The 22,918-nt window shown below is 39.0% G+C and overlaps 1 protein-coding gene across 5 annotated transcripts in view; it reads right to left on the bottom strand.

The window, feature by feature from the left end:
- Positions 1-22,918, bottom strand: part of Stxbp4 (syntaxin binding protein 4) — a 155,101-nt gene that overhangs the window by 55,612 nt on the left and 76,571 nt on the right. For all 5 annotated transcript variants that reach the window (XM_048446891.3, XM_085695647.2, XM_048446889.3 and 2 more), the window contains 4 exons: positions 15,026-15,202; positions 3,923-4,039; positions 2,863-2,912; positions 234-370 (listed from right to left, as the gene is read on the bottom strand). In XM_048446891.3, the coding sequence (XP_048302848.3) occupies positions 234-370; positions 2,863-2,912; positions 3,923-4,039; positions 15,026-15,202 (481 nt within the window). The remainder of the gene's footprint in view (positions 1-233; positions 371-2,862; positions 2,913-3,922; positions 4,040-15,025; positions 15,203-22,918) is intronic.

The following is a 22,918-nucleotide window of genomic DNA, read 5'->3' as shown; positions in this document are numbered from 1 at the left end:
ACGTGTATTAATCAGCTCTTTTCAGTTAGCCGTCGTCTTTAAATGAAGTCAATATTCTTTTCCATAATCAGCATGTTAATGTTTTAATGAGTAGCTATCAATTTTACTGTAGACAAATTTATTTCATGCAATTATACTATCAGAATTGAGTTTTTTCTTCTGCTTTGTTTAACAAATTACCAAAAAAGTGCAAAAAAAAAAAAAAAAGAAAGAAGAAGAAGAAGACAACTTACAGTCTACATCAAGTATGGCACGAACAGCTCTAACGAGCTCCTTGGATTCCAGAAGCAGGGTTGCCGGGACGCGGCGTCCGTTCCTTTGCAGCAGCGTGGGGAGCGAAGTCTGCGACGCAATCACAACTCTTCTGTTACTGTGTGGGCAACGGGACGGCCTTGAGCACACTGTACAGCACATGGCAGCGGTGCATCTTTGTAAACCTGAATTCATCTCCACTGTGTTTGTACAAAAACATTTCTAATTCTGGCAACGTTATATCCATAAAGCCATACAAGCGCTGAATCACAGAGACTAGTATCTCTGCTTTCTCGTGTTTATTATGTATTAACAGGCATATTGTAAGAAGTCCTTTGACTTTATACATAAGGAGGAAGTAAATGAAGGCAAGCCTGCATCTTAAATGATTTGTTGGGTCTTTCTGTTCCATTTTGCACAATTTCAGACTACACATATAAACCTTAGTTTAATAAACAGATGTCTTCTATTCCTGATAGTAATATTAATTATAAATTCAACACTTAAGAAATTATCTATTAAATCCTCACATTTGTTTTTTCTAATTACAGAACAGCCTAAAGGCTTTATATATTTTACTATGGCATTTTATTTTATTTTTTATTAATAAATTTTGTTTATTGATAATATCATACTTATATACTGATATGTAGTACATTCTGGCTATGCTCCACGATCCTATTTCCCTCCCACTCTGACAGTCCCCCTTCACACTTGTAAATCTCTTTTCCATATTCATTACTCTTTGTTTTGAGTTCCAGAGTTTAACTAAAGTGTCATCTGAAACAAATGCATTATGACATAATTTAGAATGCAACGTTTTCCTTAAAAAAAAGAAGACAGACAACTCTAGTTTGAAAAAAAAAGCCAGTATTTACCACCCATCTTTTTAAACATGATGGTATTAACTCACAAGGATGAATTTAAGAAATCCCCAGTTCAAACACATAGGTTTTACTCTGTGTTAAGTGGCCAAGGCCAATACCCACAAAGAAGATGTGGTATATTAAGAAGGGAGACTAGGATTGCGGTAGTGTTTAGCTTACAAGGCACAGCACCAATACTGCAGCTTTAAAGTGGCCTTTTTTCCCCTAAGAAGTGCTTTACGGTAAGGACTGGCTTTTGGCTTTTAACTAATTATTTCTAAACTTGGTATTTAATATTAAAATTTTAAATTAATAAAGGTCAAAATGAGACTGAGGAGGTGGGGCACACATAACGTGTAAAACAGAGATATGTCTACTGAGCATTTTAAAATCCTTATGAAAACTATAGTCATAGAACTCATAGAATTATATTGTAGGCAGTATGGTTAACACAAAAAATGCCTGATTCTTTCATAATAAGAAGTAAAACATTAAAATGAATGCAAAAGCCAGCAACTATAGACATTATTTTCCCCTCTTTTTTTGTTTAAAGAGAAGGTCTCACTGTAACCATGCTAGCTGGTCTTGAATTCAACAGAAATTCCCTTGTCTTGGGCTCCCCAGTACTGATATTGCAGGCAGAAGCCACTGTGTGTGGCTCTTATTTCCCCTATTGAACTGCTGTTTCCTCAATGATAGTAGCTTGTGTTTCAGGAAGTGGTACTGCTGGAGATGGACACAGTATGAACTATTGGTGCAGGAGAATTGTCTGTATTCTGTCAATCATGTATTTTAATAAAACGCTGATTGGCCCGGCAGGAAGTATAGGCGGGTCAAACAGACAGGAAGTAGAGGTGGGGCAATGAGAATAGGAGAAGGCTAGGGGTGCGGAAGCTCCCGCCGCCATTCCTGCACAGACCACCGAAGAGGCAACATGTAAGCTGTCACACTAGGAAAGGTACTGAGCCGTGTGGCTAACATAGATAATGATAATGGTTAATATAAGTTACAAGGACTAATAAGTAGCCTGACCTAATGGGCCAATCAGCTTTATAACTTATAGAGTTCTCTGTGTGATTGATTTTTATTGGGGCTTGCCAGCCGTCGGGTACTGGGCGGGATGGATACCCCAACAAGCCGGCCCCTCATGTTACAAACTATGGCAATCATAAAGAAACAAGCGCTTTCAGCACAGGCTGGCAGGCATCTTTCTTCAGTTGACGCCCTTCACCATGTACCAAAGTGCAGGCAAAGCTGAGGCCTAGGACAGACCAGCCTTATGTGTGTGTTGTAGCGGCAAAGAGGAATCCTGAAGAGAGCAGCATGCTGTGGATAATAACAAATCAAGGTGTAGTCTACAAACATGCTTCTTTATTTATATCTACCGAATGATGAAAATGAAAGAAGTTGATTGTGCAAATATGTTTTGCAAAATTCTATTTGACGTAACGCATCTGCCAGGCTGAGACTGTCTTCGGCGGTGTGTCTGCCACCAGCAGCTTACCCACACACAGACAGGATGTGTGAATCCGCAATCTTAGAGTACAAAGTTACAATGGCTGTCTAAATGCTTCCAGCAGTTTCTTTTAAAGAGATGGAGCCTAAATAGTATGTTCCTGTACTTCCTTCCAAAAAGTTAAAAAGCATTCAGTGGGAATCAGGCCGCATCCTGAAACTACCAAGAGTATTTTCACCACAGTCGTCCACAAAGAAATCAGTGTGCACATGCAGAGAGCACTCTTACCTTAGATTTGAGAAAGGAGCAGAACTCTCCAGAAGCACTTCCTGCACAGCCTAGTGACAAGTAAGATGATGAAGGAGATTCGTAAGTTTGAGAGCTTAGAAACAAAACCAGAAACTTTCCTTGATTATTCAATATTTACAATTTCCTCCTTCATTGAGTATACAAATGATCCTGTTATGATGGGTGAGTCAATTATATTAACATGAAATTCTACTTGGAAAAAATTATAAGATAATATTTATTTATTTAAAATATTTATATTTAATTTATTTGTGTGTGTATGTCCCCTCTCTAGAGTGTGTGTACGTGTGTGTGTGTCCCCTCTCTAGAGTGTGTGTACGTGTGTGTGTGTACACTTCTGCAGACGCTAATTTCCATGGAATTGGATTTAAGGTGGTTGTGAGTCATGTAACATGGGTGCTGGGAACTGGATTCGGGGCTTCCCAAGAGCAGCAAGCACCCCTAACTGGTAAGGAAAGCCAACAACTCTAGCATTTCATGATAGCGTGAACAGTTATCCAACTATGTCTACATGCGATCGGGTTTCTAGGAGAGTATTAAAGCACAGTATGTTTTATTACATGCATATTTATTACTAACAATCCATGTAATATTAGCTGTTTTTTCCTCTAAATCTGACCGCAAGTTAGAACTGCTGCTTTGAAACAGAGATATTTCTGTAGTCAGCAAACAGCACGGCATTTTCCTGTGAGAGTACTTATTCTCTCTCCCTCTCCTTCCTCTCAGCACTGGGGCTGAGTTTGGACATCATGTGCTAGGTCAGTATTCTACCATAGAAGTATATTTTCACCCCTCCTCTTAACTTTTTATTTTGAGATAAGGTCTCATTTAGTTGCCTAAGACAGTCTTAGAGTTGCTCTATTCCAGCCTCAGGATCCCAAGAAGCTAAATTACAACCTTGTGCCTTCAGGCCCCACAAGATTTTTTTTTTAAACAAAACAATGTATTATAATTATACCTCAGTATATACAGGAGGTTGTCTCCAGGATCCATGTCTATCAAAATCCACAGATGCACAAGTGGTTTAGAGAAAACTTACCTCTACAAAATGAAGGAGCCTTTCAGTAGATGCCTTAAAGGTTTTCCGAACCATTTCAGATTTTCGCAACTGGCAGTCAAGAACTGTGACCCTCTTTCTCAAGTCCTGAACACTTTCCTGGACAAAGGCAGTAAAAGAAACACTGTCCACATTTCTTCAACTTTTAACAACAGTAGTGTCTGATCTACCATTTTACTTACTGTCTCTCTTTCTAAAATGAGTTCTGATTTGGAGGAGAGGTAGAATTTAACTGATTGAATATTTAAAGGCTAATTTCCACACACACACTTTAAATTCTATGACACACTCTACATATGACTTTTATTGATTTTTACCTGACTTACATTCAGGTTATTTTTTTCTTAAGGACTTGTTTTAACACAGGGTAACAGAAAGCTTTTCATGGAAAGCATAGCCAAAAGTACTGAGTATATGCACACACACACACACACACACACACACACACACACACACACTCCAATGCACAGCTGAACTAGTAACAGAGAAATAAAAGCCTTCTATGAAGAACAGCAGTAAAGGCGAGAGAACCACAGCGGTGGGGGAACGCTGAGCATCGTTCGCTCTGAGGCACGTCCTGATCCTGGAGGCCCACACTGTGGGTTTCATCAGACACATGTGGCACACAAAACTGCAATGGGTAAATGAGTGATACGGTTTTCATAGATCAGACTCTCTGATTTTGGCTCTGGTCAGTAAAAAGGTCTGTCCTGAATAATTCCTAAGTGTAAATCCCTACCCAGTAGTGCTCAAACAATGGTAGGTAGAGAAACAGAGGAGGTTTGGGGGCTGAACGTGTATGACTTAGGTGACATGAAAATCCATAACCTGAAATTATCACCCAAATTGGTCCTAGGTAAGAGAAGCAAAAGTAAAACTTCTCTTGAAGCTATTTTCTAAATTGAGATTTCATAGAATTTCCCTATGTCAAAAGAACACAAATATACAATAAAAAATATCACTAAACATGAAGAAGTGTTTTATGAATTAACAATCAATTAATCATCAGATCTAAAAGAGTATATATTAGTCAGGTACATAAACATAATTATGTTTATAGTATGTGTAAGAAAGAGAATTGAAAATACAATAGGCCAGAAGGTGTTAGTTTATGTCTTTAAACCTAGCTCTCAAGAGGCAAATGAGGTGGATCTCTGAGCTTGAGGCCAGCCTAGTCTATAGGGTGAGTTCCAGGACAGCCAGGCAGCAAGGGTTACACAGAGAATCTATCCTGAAAAATCAAAATAAATAAATAATAAAATAAAATAAAGAAAGTGTAACAGGAAAGAAATACAAAATGGATCCAATGACATGAGTCATTTTAATAATACAGTCATTAATTTAGAATATAGCAAATAATACTCAATTTCATATACCTAAAAAATGGAGAAACTGGAAAACAAAAGTAGAAAACTTCCTGAGAACTGAACAGAAAAGTAAAAACTGACATATGAACAGAGGGGAGTCTCTTAAATTGCACATAGATTATCAGAAAGAATCAAAGTGAAACAGCACGGGGGTTGGAGAGATGGCTTGTAATGTAAGATCACTTTCTGTTCTTACAGACGACCTGGGTCCAGAACCCAGAACATACAGGGCAGCGCACAAACATCTGTAACTCCAGTGCTAGGGAACTGACACACTTTGCTGACCTTAGCAGGCACCAGGCACATACATGTACACATACATGCAAGCAAAATGCTCATGCATTTAAAATGAATTAATAATAAATAAATGTTTTTTAAAGAGCTGGGAATTGTAGATTGTGGTGCACATGTTTAATCCCACACTTTGGAGGCAGAGACGGGGGACTACCACCACCACAGCCACCACCACCAGCATCACCATATAACAAGTATTAATATCATAGCAGGTCATTAATATCAATACACTCAATTCGCCAATAAAAATACACAGGCTAACAGAATGGATATCAAAACAGGATCTATTTTTCTGCTGCATACAAGAAATACACCTCAACTACATCAACTTACATCAGAGTTAAGAGCTAGAAAAAGATTTAAGCTGACCTAAGAAACAAGCTGGGGTGGCTATCAATCAAAAGAGATGGAGAAGGATAGTTCATATTCATCAAAGGACAATTCCACCAAGATGATGTCTCAATTTTGATTATCTATACCCCAAATACAAGAGCACCCATAACTGAAAAAGAAACGTTACTAAAACTTAAATCACATATCAGGTTCCACACATTAATAGTGGGAGATTTCAGCACCCCATTTTTATCAATGGACAGGTTATCCAGACAGAAACTAAACAGAAAATAATGGAATTAATAGATGTTATGACTCAAACGGACCTAATAGATAACTACAGAATGTGTCACCCAAACACCAAAGAAAATACCTTCTTCTTAGCACCTCAGGGAACCTTCCCCAAACCTGACCACATACTCAGTCACAAAGCAATTCTTCATAGAATCAAATATTTGGAATAACCCCCTGTATCTTATTAAACCACTATGGATTAAAGTTTGAGTTCATCAACAATACAAACTACAGAAAGTCTACAAACTCATGAAAACTGAACAGCTCTCAACTGAATTACCACTGGGTCAAGGAAGAAACAAAGAAATTAATGACTTCCTGGAATTCAATGAAAATGAATGGACAGCACATCCAGGCTTACAGGATACAATGAGAGCAATGCTAAGAGGAAAGTTCACAGCACTAGGTGCTTACATGAAGAATTTGGAGAAATCTTATACTAGCGACTTCACAGCACACTTGAAGGCTCTCGAACAAAAAGAAGAAAATGCATCCAAGAGGAATAGATGACAGCAAATAATCAAACTGAGGGCTGGAATCAAGAAAGTAGAAATGAATAGAATAATACAAAAAAAATCAATGAAACAATTAGTTGGTTCTTTGAGAAAAATCAACAAGATAGACAAACCCCTATCTAACCTAACTAAAAGGCATACAGAGAATATCCAAATTAACAAAATCAGAAATGAAAACAAGACATAACAAAACCATTGAAGAAATCCATAAAATCACTAGGTCATACTTCTAAAACTTGTACCCTACAAAATTGGAAAATTTAAAAGAAATAAACAAATTTCTCCATAGATCCCACATATCAAAACCACAAATGACAGCTCATTCTTCAGAGAATGTAGAGCAACACTCCTCCATTGCTGGTGGGAGTACAAACTTGTACAGCCACTTTGGAAATTAATATGATGGTTTCTCTGAAAACTGAAAATCAATTTTCTTCAAGACCCAGCGATATCATTCTTGGGTTTACCCAAAGGATGCTCAATAATACTACAAGGACACTTGGTCAACTATGCTGATAGCAGATTTATTTGTAATAGCCAGAACCTAAAAACATCCTAGATGCCCCACAACTGAAGAATGGATGAGGAAAATATGGTACATTTACACATTGGTGTATTACTCATCTGTTAAAAACAATGACATAATGAAATTTGAAGGCAAATGAATGAAACTAGAAAAAAAAATTATCCTGAGTGAGGCAATCCATACCCAGAAAGACAAACATGTTACAAACTCATCCATAAGTAGATATAAACTATAAAATAAAAGATAAACAGGTTAGAATCCACAGACCCAGAGAGGTAACAAGGAGAGCCCAAGGGGGCACACATGTATCTCCCTGGGAAGGGGAAACAGATCTCCTGGTTGGACTGGGGGCGGCTGGGAATGGGAACTTGAGGGATCAGGGTGGGTGGGTGTAGGGGGAGAGTACTGAAAGAGATGATTGGAAGCAGGGGGTTTTTCAGGGTCAGGTAGTAACTTGATGCAAGGGAAACTTCCATGAATCTACAAAGATGACCCTAGTTAAGGCTCATAGCAATAGTGTGTTGGAGGAGGCTGTTTGTTCGTTCCCGCCTGCTCAGCCCTGAAAAAAATCACACAGAAACCATATTATTTGCAATACTGTTTGGTCAATAGCTTAAGCATATTTCTAGATTGCTCTTATATCCTAAACTAACCCATCTCCATTAACTGGTGCATCACCACGAGGTGAAGGCCAGGCTCCAGCAGAGGCATCTGTCTCTGGCGGCAGCTACATGGCTTCTCTTTGACTTCTGTCTAATCTCTCTCTATATATATCTCTTTCAGCCTGGCTTTACTCTGTTAAGCCATTGGCTGAAAGCTTATTAACCAATGGCAATAAAACATATTTACAGCATACAGAGGGGAACCTGAAATGGCCATCTCCTGTAATCAGATTGGTTACTACTACCCCAAGTGTTATCAGAGCACCTTCATTCAGTAAAGGATGGAAACAGATGCAGAGACCCACAGTCAGACATTAGGAAGAGCCCAGGGAATTCTGCTAAAGAGAGGGAGGAAGGAATGTAGGAGCCAGAGGGGTCAAGGGCATCACAAGAAAACCAATAGAAACAACTAATCTGGCTCACAGGAACTCACAGAGTCTGAATCAACTGAGTCAGGGCATCTGTATGGGACCGACCTATGCCTTCTACATAGATGTGACAGTTGTATAGCATGGTCTATTTGAGAGACTCCTAACAATGGGAGCAGAGCTGTTACTAATGCTTTGGCTGGTTCTTGGGAACTTATTCCTCATACTGGATTGCCTTGCCCAGACTGACTATAAGAGAAGGTGTTTAGTCTTATTACAATTTGATATGCCATGCTTTGTTGATACCCATGGAAGCCTGCCACTCTCTGAACACAATAGAGGAGGAATGGATTAGGAAGGGTGAGAGGACAGAAGGGAGGAGAAACTGCAATTGGGATGCAAGATAGATAGATAGACAGACAGATAGACAAACAGACAGAGAGACAGTTAGATAGATAGAATTTGGAGACTGTACATAATTTTGAAAACAGCAAAGGGAATTAAATGTAATTGGGCAGGTGTGCACAGAAGATATCTGAATTAATAAAAAAAAACTCCAGTTAAATAACTTGAATACATGGGCAGCTGTATTAAACAAGTCAGAGAAGAAAGATGAGCCAAGTACTTTAATAAGTGAAAGTTTACAAATGTAAAGTTATTTCCAATTAAAGCTCAATGCTAATAAATGTCTATTCTGGGGAAAGGGGGAAGTGGGGGTGGTGGTTTCCAACTTTCGTTTGCCACAGACATAACTGAAATGAATAGAAACTGAAAAGTTAAAAGCAAACAAATTTTTAAAAATATATAAGTAAATATCAAACAAAGTAAGTAGTTATTTCAGTGTCAATAGAAAATAGTTGTAAGCGGCAAGATTTACAGATGGAATCCTAACATTTTCATAAAAGATGGTATATAAATCCAAGCCTTAATGTATCTAAAAGCATTGTTTCAAAATATATAATTAAGATTAAAGAAAGGAAATCCCAAAAGTATGTTTCTCTGAATACTGACCGTTTTAGAACACAAAGACTTGTGTTATATTTAGGAAGTGATCTCCTGTGCCGATGTGTTCAAGGCTGCTTCCCACTTTCTCTTCTATCAGGTTCAATGTAACTGGATTTATGTTGTGGTCCTTGACCCATTTGGACTTGAGTTTTATGCATGGGAACAGATATGGATCTATTTGCAATCTTCTACATGTTGATATCTAGTTATGCCAGCACCATTTGTTAAAGATACTTTCCTTTTTCCATTGTAACATTTTGACTTCTTTGTCAAAAATCAGGTGTTTGTAGGTCTGTGGATTAATGTCATGGTCTTTGATTTGATTCCAGGGGTTCACATGTCTGTTTTTATGCCAACAGCATGCTGTCTTTATTACTATAACTCTATAGTAGAGTTTGAAGTCAGGAATGGTGATACGTATGGAAGTTCCTATATTATACAGAATTGTTTTAGCTATTCTGGTTTTTGTGTTTGCCCAGCTAAGACTCCTAGCAAGAGTGGAGAGGGTGCCCGAACTGGCCTTCCCCTGTAATCAGACTGGTGACTACCCCAACTATCATCATAGAGCCTTCACTCAGTAACTGATGGAACCAGAAGCAGAGATTCACAACCAAGTACCAGGCCAAGCTCCGAGAAAGAGCAAGGGAGGTCAAGATAATGATGGAGAAATCTACAGAGACAGCTGAATCAAGCTCGTGGAAATTCATGAACCCTAGACCCACAGCTGTGGAGTGTCCATGGCATCAAACTAATCCCTCCATATGTGGGAGACAGTGGTGAAGCTTGGATTATCTGTGAGGCACCTTGTAGTAGGATCAGGATCTATCCCTGGTATATGAGCTAGCTTATTGGAGCCCCATTCCCTACCATGGGATGCCATGCTCGGCCTTAATGTAGGGGTTCTGCCCCAACTTAATGTGCCAGACTTTGCTGACCCCCCCATTGGGAGGAATGGATGGGGGTGGGTTGGGAGGATTTGGGGGAGGCAGGAGGAGTGGTGGAAGGGGAGAACTGTGGAGGGAATGTAAAATTAAATTAAAAAAATAAATTAAGATAAAAACATGAACACAAAGACATTATTATGAACAGAGAGGAACAGAATTCCTGATATCGTTGGCCTTGGTAAAAACATGGAAAAGTGCCTGGTAGGGCAGGTATCTTATCAAGTTCACTTTGACCATTTCTAAGAACCAAATGCACATTAAGCCATGAAACAAACATCGGCAAATTCTTCGGGTTGTGATCCTAGGAACGAGATTCTAGTCACAGATAAGAACCTTTCTGTGCCTCAGTGGCATTCATAAATAAGGGTGAAATTTCTTCCTAAGTTAATTTAGATATTTAATGATCTTACAGTAAAATTTGCAATCCATTTTTGATAGTATGTATAAGCAGTATACAGAATATGTAATAAGAGGGCCATGGAGCCAACACACTTTTGGATAAAAATAGGTAGACAGCATGGTCAGACTATCATAAAACACATAGTAAGCAACAAACTGTTACCTTCAGAAGTAAAATGTAGACCAGTGAACGAGAATAGAGAGTCACACCCATATGGAACCTTAGAATCGGGTAGCAAAGACATCCAGGTGAGTTATCAGATGAGATATTTAAGTGAAGGATCAGGCAGTGTTATTCATGTGGAATAATGGAAGAATAAGAATGCCCTTCATCTTGTGTAGTGCGACAAAATCAATTATAGAAGTATCAAAACTTTGCAACTACTAGAAGCAAATACAAATAAATGTTATTGTACCTTTGGAGGCTGAAGGACTTTTAAAAAGACAAGAGGGGAACAATTACAAGTGTGGTGTAATAAGAATGGCCCCATAAGCTCACATATTTGAATGGTTAGTCCTCAGTTGGTGAATTGTTTGGGAAGGATTAGGAGGTCCATATAGCCTTGTGGCAGAGGTATGTCACTGGGGGCAGGCATTAGGCTTCAAAAGTTTAGGACATTCCGAGTTAGATTTCTCTCTGATGCCTGTGGATTAACATGTAAGCGCTCAGCTACTGCTCCAGTGCATTCCTGCCTGTCTGCCGCCATGACGCCTACTATGATGGTCATGGACTCCAAAACCCTGACACTGTAAGCCTTAAATAAACTCTTTCTTCTGTAAAGTGGCTTTGGTCATGATGTCTTAGCATAGTAATATAAAAGTAAGACAGTACGTTTCTATGAAAATTAAGAGCTCCTTTCTATTTCATTATAGACTAGAAAAGACAGGCCACAAGTCTGACAAAGTAGTTTTATAATATATAAATTAATAAAAGATTAGTAACCAAGAGAATAACTACATGTCTCTAAGCAAAAGATAACCCAATGGGAAAATAGCAAAAAGATACTAAAGCAGATTTCACTCAGTAACTATTGGATGCATAAATATATACTCAACTATTCTCAAGAACGGAAAGGCAAATTGCAGGTTTACAGCATTTGGGGATATGAATGAGTCCAGCAAGGTTGATTCAGTCTTCCAACCTCCATGAGTGAACATGGTGTGAGAAGAGACAAGTTCTCATGAGCCAGTGCCTATGGGTTCCAGAACACCACTATATTAGTCATTAGTAACTAGGGGAATCCACATTAAACTATATTGGTATAGCAATGATCATACCAACCAGATGGATAAAATTCAAAATAAAAGAAAGTTAAGGATCAGCAAGGCGTGAATGGTAATTCTAATCCATTCTTCATGGGAATACAAATTAGTTAAAAATACTTTCAGTCACAATTAGGCATTTACTTATAAAGCTGAACATGAAATTATCATTCAACCTGGCAATACTACTTCTCATACGTAACAATTACACATGCGGAGAAAGTTTTATGTATCGGAATGTTCTCAGAAGCATGATTCACAGTAGAATGACACATAAATAATAAGACTTCCCATCAAATACAGAATGAGTAAATGCATATTGGTAATTCTTGAAATGAAGACTAAAGAGAAATACACCAACTAACCACAGATTAATCTGTAAACAGGCAAAACTAAACAAATAGGGAGTAGATGTGTAAGTATTAAAACCATCAAGAAAATGGTAGACACTAAATCCAAGAAAGTGAACTCTGAGGGCAAGGGAAGTGGGTGTAATCTAGAGAGGGGTATTATAGTCCTCCACAGGTATCAGTAATGCTTTATTTTACTTTTAAAAAATTTTTATTTTTGAATTATGTTTGCATGTATAGTGTACATGTGGGTGTGGTTGCTCATGGAAGTCAGAAAGGGCATCAGGTCCCCTATAGCTGGAGGTATAGGTTGTGAGCTTCTCAATCCAGATGGTAGGAACAGGTCTTAGATCTTCTGTAGAGCAGAAAGTACTCTTAACTATGGAGTTATCTCTCCAGCCCCAATAATGCTTTATTTCTTATGTTTCAGATGCATTTTTCAAAAGTCCAAATATAAATTAGAAAATATATTGATAATTTAAGGGGAAATTATAGTAATAAATAAAAGCATTATTATAGAAAGAATCTAAGTCTAAAAAAAAGTAAATGTTTAGTTGCTCTAGGGATAGCCCAGTAGCTGTGTACTCTATGACCCAAATCCCAACTCCTGCACCATGTAAAAGCCAGGCAGAGTGGCACATATTTGTCATCCGTCTCTGGAGAGGTGACGAGAACAGGATCTCTGGTGCTGCAAGTCCCAGTGCAAATCTCTATAGACACTCCTTCCCCCTAACCTCAAAAGGATGGATAGCTCTCTAGAAAAGATACCTGACGATGATTTCTGCCTTCAACAGGGAAGTGCACACACATGCAATCACACGCTAGTCAATCTGTGCCCCCCCCAAAATAAGTAAATACAGATAATTAAATATCTTTGTTCTGTAGCACCTAGGTCAACCGATCCTTAAGCAATCTTACACATAGTTGGAAAAGTCACGTCTTCCCTACTGGTATTGAAATTGGAAAATATTGAATGTTGAGATGCTTATGTCTAATATCTCTTCTTTCAAAACACCACTGATTTTTAGAGAATCTTTTATTAAAAGGGATCTTATGAGATCCCATATAAAGCTACAAAAAGGAAGAACATGAATTAATTATATTGCCAGGCAACTTAGGACCAAAATATTTCTCACTGGAGAGGAGATAATGCAATAACCTAAGCTTTATACGACAGAGCAGCACACGGGGAGTTGGAGGGGTTGCTCAGTGGTGAATGGTGCCTGCTCCCCCAGGCTGGGAACCTATGGAAAAGCTGGTGGACAGAACTGACTCCACAACATTGTCCTCTGACCTTCACGTGCACACTGGGTCACATGCCCTTTTACCTCCAAATACCCCCTCTCATACATGCTAAGAAACATTTACAAACTAACAAAACAAGATAAGACAAAACAAAGCAAAATACACTGGATAGTTTTATGCAAAGCTCTTAAAGGTATAATTACTTAAAAATCCAGGGCTAATGAGTAGTTCAATAGAGCACCACCTTAACATATATAAGATCCTACTTCAATCTCCAATGCCATAAAAAAAAAACAGCAAAAATTTTAAACTACCAAACACTGGCAACTTTTGCTCTAAAAGTAACTAGTTATTTTATTTAAAATATTTCTAATATTTTGGCAATTTCTACAATAGTTTCACAATTAGGTTAGGGTTACACGGCATAGCCACAGTTGTGTAAAAATGTACACAGATAAACAAATGTCTGTAAGTGACATTCCTAAGTGCTGCTGCTCTCTCAAGGGCCATGTGCTCCTTCAAGGTCTGCACAATGCGGGGAGGGTCCTCTAGTCTGCCGAGAGCTGGGTTAGATGGGCAGATATACAGGAAATGGTGAGGGCCCTGCAGAGCCCAGCAAAGAAAACCTCCTATTCTCTGTTAAAATGTTCTTTATTCAAACTATTTTCACTTTCATTTTGTATGTTAAAGAACGTAAGCCTTATATGCTTAAATATTCATAAATAGCTCAAATTTGCCTTGTATTCTCTTGAAGGCTGAATGGGCAAGAGATATAAATATCCATTACTTATAATTGAGGTAAATAAGCTATAAAATACCTGCTTCAAATCATTCTAGTTTATACTTTCAGTGACAAAACACACACACACATACACACCCCTAGTATGGTTTTTGAAGGTTAGTCATAACTAAAGATGGTACACTGTGGACAATTTCCACATAGAGATGTTCAGCTTGCTTCCTGCAAGGTACCTAGGATCTTCTATTGCAATTAAGAGCTGTTCTAGAGGAGCCCAATTGAGTACTCCTTCCATTGAAAGAAACAAAACAAAACAAATTCAAACTTGGTTTCTTCTCATTAGTTATCGTGGGCCTCTTGCAAAACTTCATTAACGTGAGGACTGTTATACGACCCCAAGTTCTCTAATCAAAGAGCAAAACTCACCCCTTGAATCCCCTCTTTCCATCACCACAAAACAAATTAGCAAGCTCCAAAACAGAAAGAGAAAACCAGTGCCATCAATTAAACGTTAAAGAGTTCCAGGCCTGAATGGCTGAATGGAACAATGTTGACCAGTGACCCAATTAATTCAGGGCCCGTGCTTTTCCATCTCCAGGCTTTCTGGATAAAGGCAGGCTCACAACTTCCACGCCACCCTCTTCACGACACAACATCCTATCATTGAATAATAGAAGACAAACACTGACCTAGTTTAGACGTGCAGATGAAAAGAAAATGAAAACAGGATACATGACAGTGGCGAGGAAACCATGGTAACTAGAGAGGGCTGTTTGCTTACTTTATTTTGCTCAGAATAATCAGCAAGCTGAGCCTTCAGCTCGGCGATCTCAGCCTCCAGCAGATGGATCACTTCCTCATAGTCCATTTCCATCCCATGCGCCTGCCTCTGTGCGGCCTCAGCAAGATGGATCCGGCTGCGAAGAGCTCGTGTTTCCTCAGCGACAGCTTTGGCTTCCTAAGGAGTTAAAAGTTAGTGTTGAGTGAAGAAAATGAAAACGTACTCCTGAGGTCTACACAAAGTATTTTTCTCCTTTTGGCAGTTATGACTCCAAAGTTATGACTTAACATGTCTATGTTCTTTTATCTTTCACCTAAAAACTAGTAAACATGGTATTTCACTGTGTGAACCAGCGGCCCTGTCTTTTGTTGGTTTCTTGAAATTTTTTCCTGTATATAGATTCTATATGAATCTTTAGCATCACACACCTAGCACTGCTTTTGGAAAAATGAAAGAAGATAAAGAAAATTGAAAGTCCAAAATAGATGAATAGGAACTGATCCAAAAGACAAAGGGAGTAAGCTACAGAAAAAGGAATAGGTGGAGGGGCTTGTGTGCTCAGGAGGCTACTTCAGCTTCATCAGATGCTGGAGAGGGGCTTACAGTGCTTTGGGGCTTCGTGATGGACCAAGACCAAGGTAAAGCTTTCTTCCTGGATATCAGACTATTACTTCTTGTTTTGACAGTAGCATAATTTGTAGTTGTTTATCTGTTGGATCCAATATTCAAGAGACAATGGGTCAAACACCATTTATTAATAAGCAATCAGAGACCCAGAGAATAAGCAAGCTGATCAAGGGCATATAGTAAGACAAATTTTGAGCCCAGGTCTGCTTGGCTTCAATACTAACGATCTCTTCTCTTCACTGTATTGTCTTTGGATGACAGAATAAAACAAAACAAATAAACAAAAATGCTCCATACACTAGCTATACTTTTCACTTTGGAAGGTTAGGGTGGCAAAAGTTATTTGCTCTCTCAAAATGTGCCTTGTTGCTAGGTCACAGTCCCCTAGGACACCCGTCTAATTTCACATGGCAGCTATTACAGCGTAAAACTCTTCTTTAGAGAGTGCGGGAATCCCTCTTCTCTGTAATGGAACTTTCTGCTTCAATTGCCATGGCTAATATTAAACTATGGCTATTTTGACGTTCTTGAAGCTGTTACGGAGCATTTGCTTTTGGTGGAGCATGAAGTACTGAGAGAAGCACGGGTGTGGGAATATCCACAAGGGTCTGTTTTCACTCAGTCAATAAGTGTTTATTATATGCCAATCTCTGCAATACGCATGAACAGTATTCACGGAAAACTCTTGCCCTTCAAAAGCAACGTTCCAGCTTTGAGAGACAGACAGTAGGTTGGGCATGAGTTCCGATCTCAGTTAGAAGACACTGACTAGAGACCCACAGAAGGGACCGTGTCATGATTTCCTGAGGAGAAGCTTTCTGGGCAAAAGCAGCACAGGTGCAAAGGGTCTGGAATCGGATTGGGCTTTCTATCTTTGGAGAACATGGAGGCAGTCGGAGAGGCAGAAGCAGTGAACAGTATGGGAACGACAGGGACGTAGGGAGGACACCAGGGCAGAGAGGTAACATGAGTGAGTGAGACAGGATGGCCTGAAGAGTCAGGTCTTAAGAGCATTCACAGGCCATCTAAAGGAGCTCGGCTTTCCTCAGAGTGAGGCAGGAAGTGATTAGAGGGCCTTGAATAGAGAAGTGATAGGAACTGGCTGAAGTTTTAAGGCGGTGCATGACTCTACTTAGTTAAGAACAAACTGTATGGGAGGACACAGGTGGGAGCAGAAAGAGGAGGAAGGGAACAAGTAAAACTAACTGTGGTGGGCCAGAGTGGTTGTAGAAGAGAAGGTAGATGAGGCAGTTAGAGTTCCAGTACAGTTTGGGAGTAAACAGGCTAGGTCATCAGCAATAGGAAGTTAGCATCTACTTTATACAAACAACTGGGGGATATGATGTAAATCCAATACAAAAGGGTAAATAATACCTACACCCTTCTGGCTCAGCCTGGAGCATAAGGTGTGATGTAGATAAATGGAGTAAGGAGTGGTAGAGAAAATAAAATAAAATAAAATAAAATAAAATAAAATAACAAACAAACTAAAACCAACATGAACAAATGACCCAGAAGGAACATGGCACATGAGAAATGATGCCAAGTGGGTTCTGACTGAGGTAGAGGGATCCTATGGGAAGATAGGTTTTAGTTGGTTTGTTGTTAGAAGAGCTATATAAACAAATGAATAAATCAGATTAATTTTAAAAGGTAAACCTGGCAGCTGGGTGCAAAGTGGAGCAGTATGAGAAATCAGCTGCCTTCTACACCTGCCACCCAAAGAATTTGATTCCTTTATATCTGAAAATATTTGTCTTATACCGTAAGGGTGCCTTTAGAAGTGAGAGTATGGAGGAGAGAGGGGGGTCTACCTAATGTACAGCACCTGTCAGTCCAGCCCAGGTAACCAGGAAAGTTATGAGTGATAGACCTGGGTCAGCTTCCCACCAGATTGCTGCTGTGCACACAGGAGGCACCAGTTTAACATACCAGTCCTGTTCTAGAGGTTGTGTGTGTCGAATCAGCTAACTGCACACTGCACTATAAAGGTATGTCTAGAATCACCCTCACTTTAAAGGCAGGGCACCAAAGCACAAAAAGTTTAGTGGCAAGGCTCGGATTTGAACTCATGCGGTTTAGTTAACAGAGTGTATGCTCTTGGTTACTAGTCCATATACTATGTGGCCAACTACAGAAAACATTATAAAAATAACTTTTAGGTACCAGTTACCACCAGCATCAGCCCTGCACTAGCTTAGGATGTGGTTATAACAACAGACTCTCCAACACATTTGAGGATACTGTACTGATCCCATTTTCTATTCAATCAAAAAAAAAAAAAAGAAAAGGAAAGAAAAGAAAAGAAAAAAAGAAGCTTCTGAAGTGAGGAGGAAGGGTGGGAGAGTCACCCCGCTGCAGTGAAGAATCACTAATTTGATGCTCTGTCCTCTTCACACTCGCGTCGCGCAGCTTTTATTCCTCCATAAAAACAGCACTTTTATTTTTGTTCATAGAATGCTGGTTAATTAAATGAAGAATCTGGACGGGATTTGTGCAGCTATTGCAGCGCAATGACGGTGATACGGTGTGAAATACGGCTGGGTGGTAAGTGATGCAGAGGTTTTGATGCTGAATAAATTCATACCATCTCTTTTGTAAATGCCTAGGTGTCGGGTGGGTGAATGTGACCCCTTAGCAAGGTTCTAGCCCAGTTCCCACTGAATGGCTGCTTAAAAGATTAGAGCACTGAAAGATGCCTTTTAGAGAGCAGTAAAGAACAGATAACAGCAGTGGGCCGGATTTACCAAGAGGATCACAACAATCCATGCTTGCTTTCCCTCCCAGGCTGTCTTCTAATAAATAACTGCAAAGCCTCCTATGTCAGTAACAGCTGAGCTAGAATTTTCTCAGGGCCTCACCATCAACATGAAATCCCAATTAGGACAAAGACAGTAGTCTTTTACTGACAAACTGTGTAAGAGGCAGAATTCAGACTACAGAGGGAAATCTTAAAAGAAAAACAAAGACGTAATAGCGGGTCAGGAAAACCAGCCAGAACATGCTTTTAAATATTGCATAGTATGACTGAACTCAGTGGAAGAAAATTCTGAAAGATGAAGTATAATCAGAATTTTCCTAAGGGCAACAATGAGGAGATGCCTTCAGCCCACAGAGCCTCGTTGTTAAATAAAGGTTTGCCTCCCCACAATTTTGCAGTGAATCTTTAGGAAAGATAAGGCCAAACTCTTCTTTGAAAATGTAATGCATGCTGATGATAATCTTTGTAGGCCACAGATACTCTGGCCTTAGCTAAAGGCCGCTGTGCTGTATGTTTTCATAGATGCAGCGTTTCGCCCACAGAGTAACATGATCTCCAACAAAACAAACAAAAACTTGCTTAGTACAAAAGCGGATCTTTGGGCGTGTCCTCGTTAGGTCAGTATCATAGATCTGAGATTCACTTTTCTCTCATTTCCCGCCTATATGATTCTGTAAGACCCAGCATGTTTCCTACAAGAAGGTTAAAGAAACTATTACCATCCTTGCTACAGCTTTTCCTTTGTGTCTTTTTACTATTTTTTGAGGGTGGGGGAGGGATGTACATATCATCTATGCTGCTACACAGCATGACCAGGTAATTTATTAAGTAAAGACTTCCTTGAGGTACTTAATTGGTAATACTAGCTGTCTGGAAATGTAATTTGTACATGTCTTTTTTATTAATAAAAATTATGGGAAATCATCCCCTCTCTAGGTATGAATGCTAACAGTTCCCTAAAGTAGAAGTATTAACTGCAGCTGCAAATGCGTAATTAGTTCAGACGTCCACAACACTTACACGCTCTGTAATTTATAAGCCATCAGTAAATCTTTCAAATGTCAGTGGCTGAAAGGAGAAAACAGCAGATTGCAAGGAGATATGTTTTTAGTAAGTTATGCTACCCAGCCCTGAGAATGCTTCTCTTATCAGCTTCCGACATTTGCTCACTGGAAAGCCTTTCTTAGTCTTCAATCCTATTTACAGTTTTCAAAAAGATTAAGGCTTGCTACAGGAAGACGGCTGTTTGGTGAAAGAGAAATGTTTAAAAGCAAGTTATGGCCAGTCTTCTTAATTTGTGTACCTGACTTATTTTTTTTTAGCTGTCTGAAAGGATGATCTCAAAGTGCTTTGCAGATATATTCATGAATGAATGAACAACACACCCAATAATGTTAATGAATTTACAGAAGACTCGAACTTCACATAACGCTTTTGGAGACACCCTTTGGCTGTGTAACCCAAACTGGACTTGAAACTCAATGTACCATAGGCTAGTCTCACACTTGAGTTGATCCTCCTGCTTCAGTCTCCCAAAGGCTAGGACAAGAGGCATGGAAGACCAAAACCAGCTCACAGAAAACATATTATCTATCTCTATGCCCCCACCTTTCTTCCCGTCTTCATGAGTACTCTAGGTCTAACGACTGTACCACTTTACTCAATCAGCCACTAACCACTTGTGAAATCTCCAGGGTGCAACTCGCAGGCATTTCTTACTTCCTTTCATATCCTCACAGCAGATCTGCGTTTTACCATCTAGAGCATGGGATGACAGCCGCATAAGAGATCACCTTGCCTACTGTGCTGGCCATTGCAATGTGCTCTTCACATTTCTGAAGGATCAGTTTACCTCAGTCATTGGTCATTTTACTGTGTGGACCAGCAAACATGGTCCACAGGAAAATGCATCCTCCTGCTCCATAGTTCAAAGTTCCCCACTACCAGCTTCCAAGTAAACTTCTAGCTTCAGTACATTGAACTGTCTCCCATGATGACAAACACAAAGATTCACACATGTGCCAAATTCACCTCTACATAAGAACCTAAAAGATTCATTTCATAGTATTTATTAAGCAAATGAGATTATGTAAAATCTAAACAGAATGCAGCAAATATCAAAGTTAAAAGAAATGCTGCACTTCACTGTTTGACAATTATGTTATTTTTGCACTAAAGATTTAAAAATTACAAAAATTTGTTTATGTTATATCCTTTTTAACATGTATTAAGACAGTAAATGCTGTCAAGGATGATAAAATCTTAAAGCTTATCCCAACTCTACCCAATCTTTATTCTGCAGTGTATGAAGCAATACTTTTTCTTGTAAAGTGTATAACATGGACAATTTGTAAGTTCAGAAAACAGGGTTTAGTTTATATGAAAAAATAAAATCTCCACTGTACAAAGAATGAGTCACTTAAACTTTCTGAAGGAGAATTAGGTCAATCATATTATAATTAGCTCTAATTAACCTTCCCGGGGGTTGCCAACTTCTTTACCTGCAGCTGCCTCACTCTAAGAGGTAAAAACTCATTTCTGCCTAGGAACAGCAAGGAAAAATCAAAGTAATAATTTTCAATCTCCTTCATAAAGAGGAGTTCGTAGTCAAGGACAGGTACATAAGTACATAACTCAAAAAAGTTGTACCATGTGACACTATTTACAATATAAATATTAATTAGTTTAAACCATGTTTTAGCGTCAGGATGGTTCAACCCTGAACATGTACTTTTTTAGCGTACTGAAGGCTGACATAAAATAAAAAGCTGTTTGCTCATGTTAGCTCCAAATGTGCTCAAGAAGAATATTTATAGTACTGGAAGCCTTTCATAGAGTTTAAACCCTTTTTATGGACACAATGCAGATCAGTGGCTGCATCTTTAAACATTAAACACGGAGAATTCTTCTAAAGTTTAGGCCTTAAGGGGTTCTGTTGTTAAAAGAGAAGTGCATTCCTTTTAAATTAAATGAGAGAGAGAGACAGAGAGAGAGAGAGAGAGAGAGAGAGAGAGGAGAGAAAGAGAGAGAGAGAGAGAGAGAGAGAGAGAGAGGAGAGAGAGGAGAGAGAGAATGAATCTTGTAGCACATGGTTTAAGGATGTAATGCCCATAAAAATATAATATCTAATTCTAGCCAAAGAGCTAAACAAAATAGTCTCTTACGCAACCAGTAATTATTGAGGAATACTGTAAAGGCTGAAGAGCTGAAACAAACCTTAGGTGATGTAAGAATTGAGTCTCTGAGGGTGATATCACAACAATAAATGGTTGCTGTAGGGAACCATTTTTGGGGGGGTTGTATACTCTCATACTATATGCTGACACAACACTTTCAGCATTAAATAGAGATTGGATGGGGATCTGGATAAATATATATCTGAAATATGGTCAGGAATAAACTTCTTCAAAGATTTTTTAAAGGAAGAAAATAGTAAAATTAAATTGACAACACAAAACCACTAGTGTTTAGAAAATGAGAGAAGGGATTTTTATACAAGTTAAATATTTGCCTCAGGGTCAGGAGAAATAAGAATCAACATCTACCATGTAAAGAGATCTCATCTACTAATGTGGGGAAATGGGATCTCAAGAGTATGAGAGAAGAAGACAAAGAAGCAAGAGAGGAGATGTAAGTAAGACAAAGGCTGTGTGGAGAAACCAGGGAGCATCATTTCTGCCACATCAGCAAGTGCAAGTGAGATGGGCCCATCTATGAAATGGAGTAATGGCACGGAGAGGAAACGGTCCCATGAGAACATCCAAGGGTGTGTCCTATGACACTGAGCTTCCAACACAGAGAACTCTGGGGGAGATACTGCAACCATATCGTAGCCATAGCAACAATTGCTAAAGCTTGCCTATGGTGCTGCATTCACTTCAAGAGCATCACAAAGTGCAAGCGCTGCTTTTATTATGCAAGAGCTGTGATGGAGATCTCGCTATTCTGGAATTCAGGCACAGACAGTTTCAAAAGACAACAAACCAATGTACATTTTTAACAGAATAATTTGCTTATGTGGGGTCACACAAGACTACACCAGTCTTGTTTTTAACTCTTCAACGTTCTGTGAATAAATCATTGCTACAACGTCATGAGTCCCATATGACAGCAGGAGTAATGAAAGTGTTTCTCACACAGCAAACTGCCAAGATAAGACTTTTATAGTATCAGCCACCTTATCACTACTTCCTCCTTGGATCAAATGCTCTAGGTTGTCAGTCCAACTATTATATATTGCTCCAACATTTAAAACAAATATTTGGCATCTACACAGATGTCTAAAGTGTAACCTAAAAGGTGCTCCTTCAGTCAAGGGGTATGTATTTGTTTCTTTCTTAGGTAAATAAGGAAAATTATGGAGAGTAAGGGCACTAGGTTTTATATACAAATATGCCTCTAACAACCCACAAGCTCCAAGGTATCCATTAATAAAAGTTGACTAGAAAGGGATGGTTTTGGTCTATTCTTTTTTTTTCCTCTGCCATTCCTAAAGGCTGTATGTT

This window comes from Myodes glareolus, chromosome 9, assembly GCF_982192425.1.
Source record: "Myodes glareolus chromosome 9, mMyoGla1.1, whole genome shotgun sequence".
Taxonomy (NCBI): domain Eukaryota; kingdom Metazoa; phylum Chordata; class Mammalia; order Rodentia; family Cricetidae; genus Myodes; species Myodes glareolus.
This window is presented reverse-complemented; position numbering and strand designations above follow the sequence as displayed.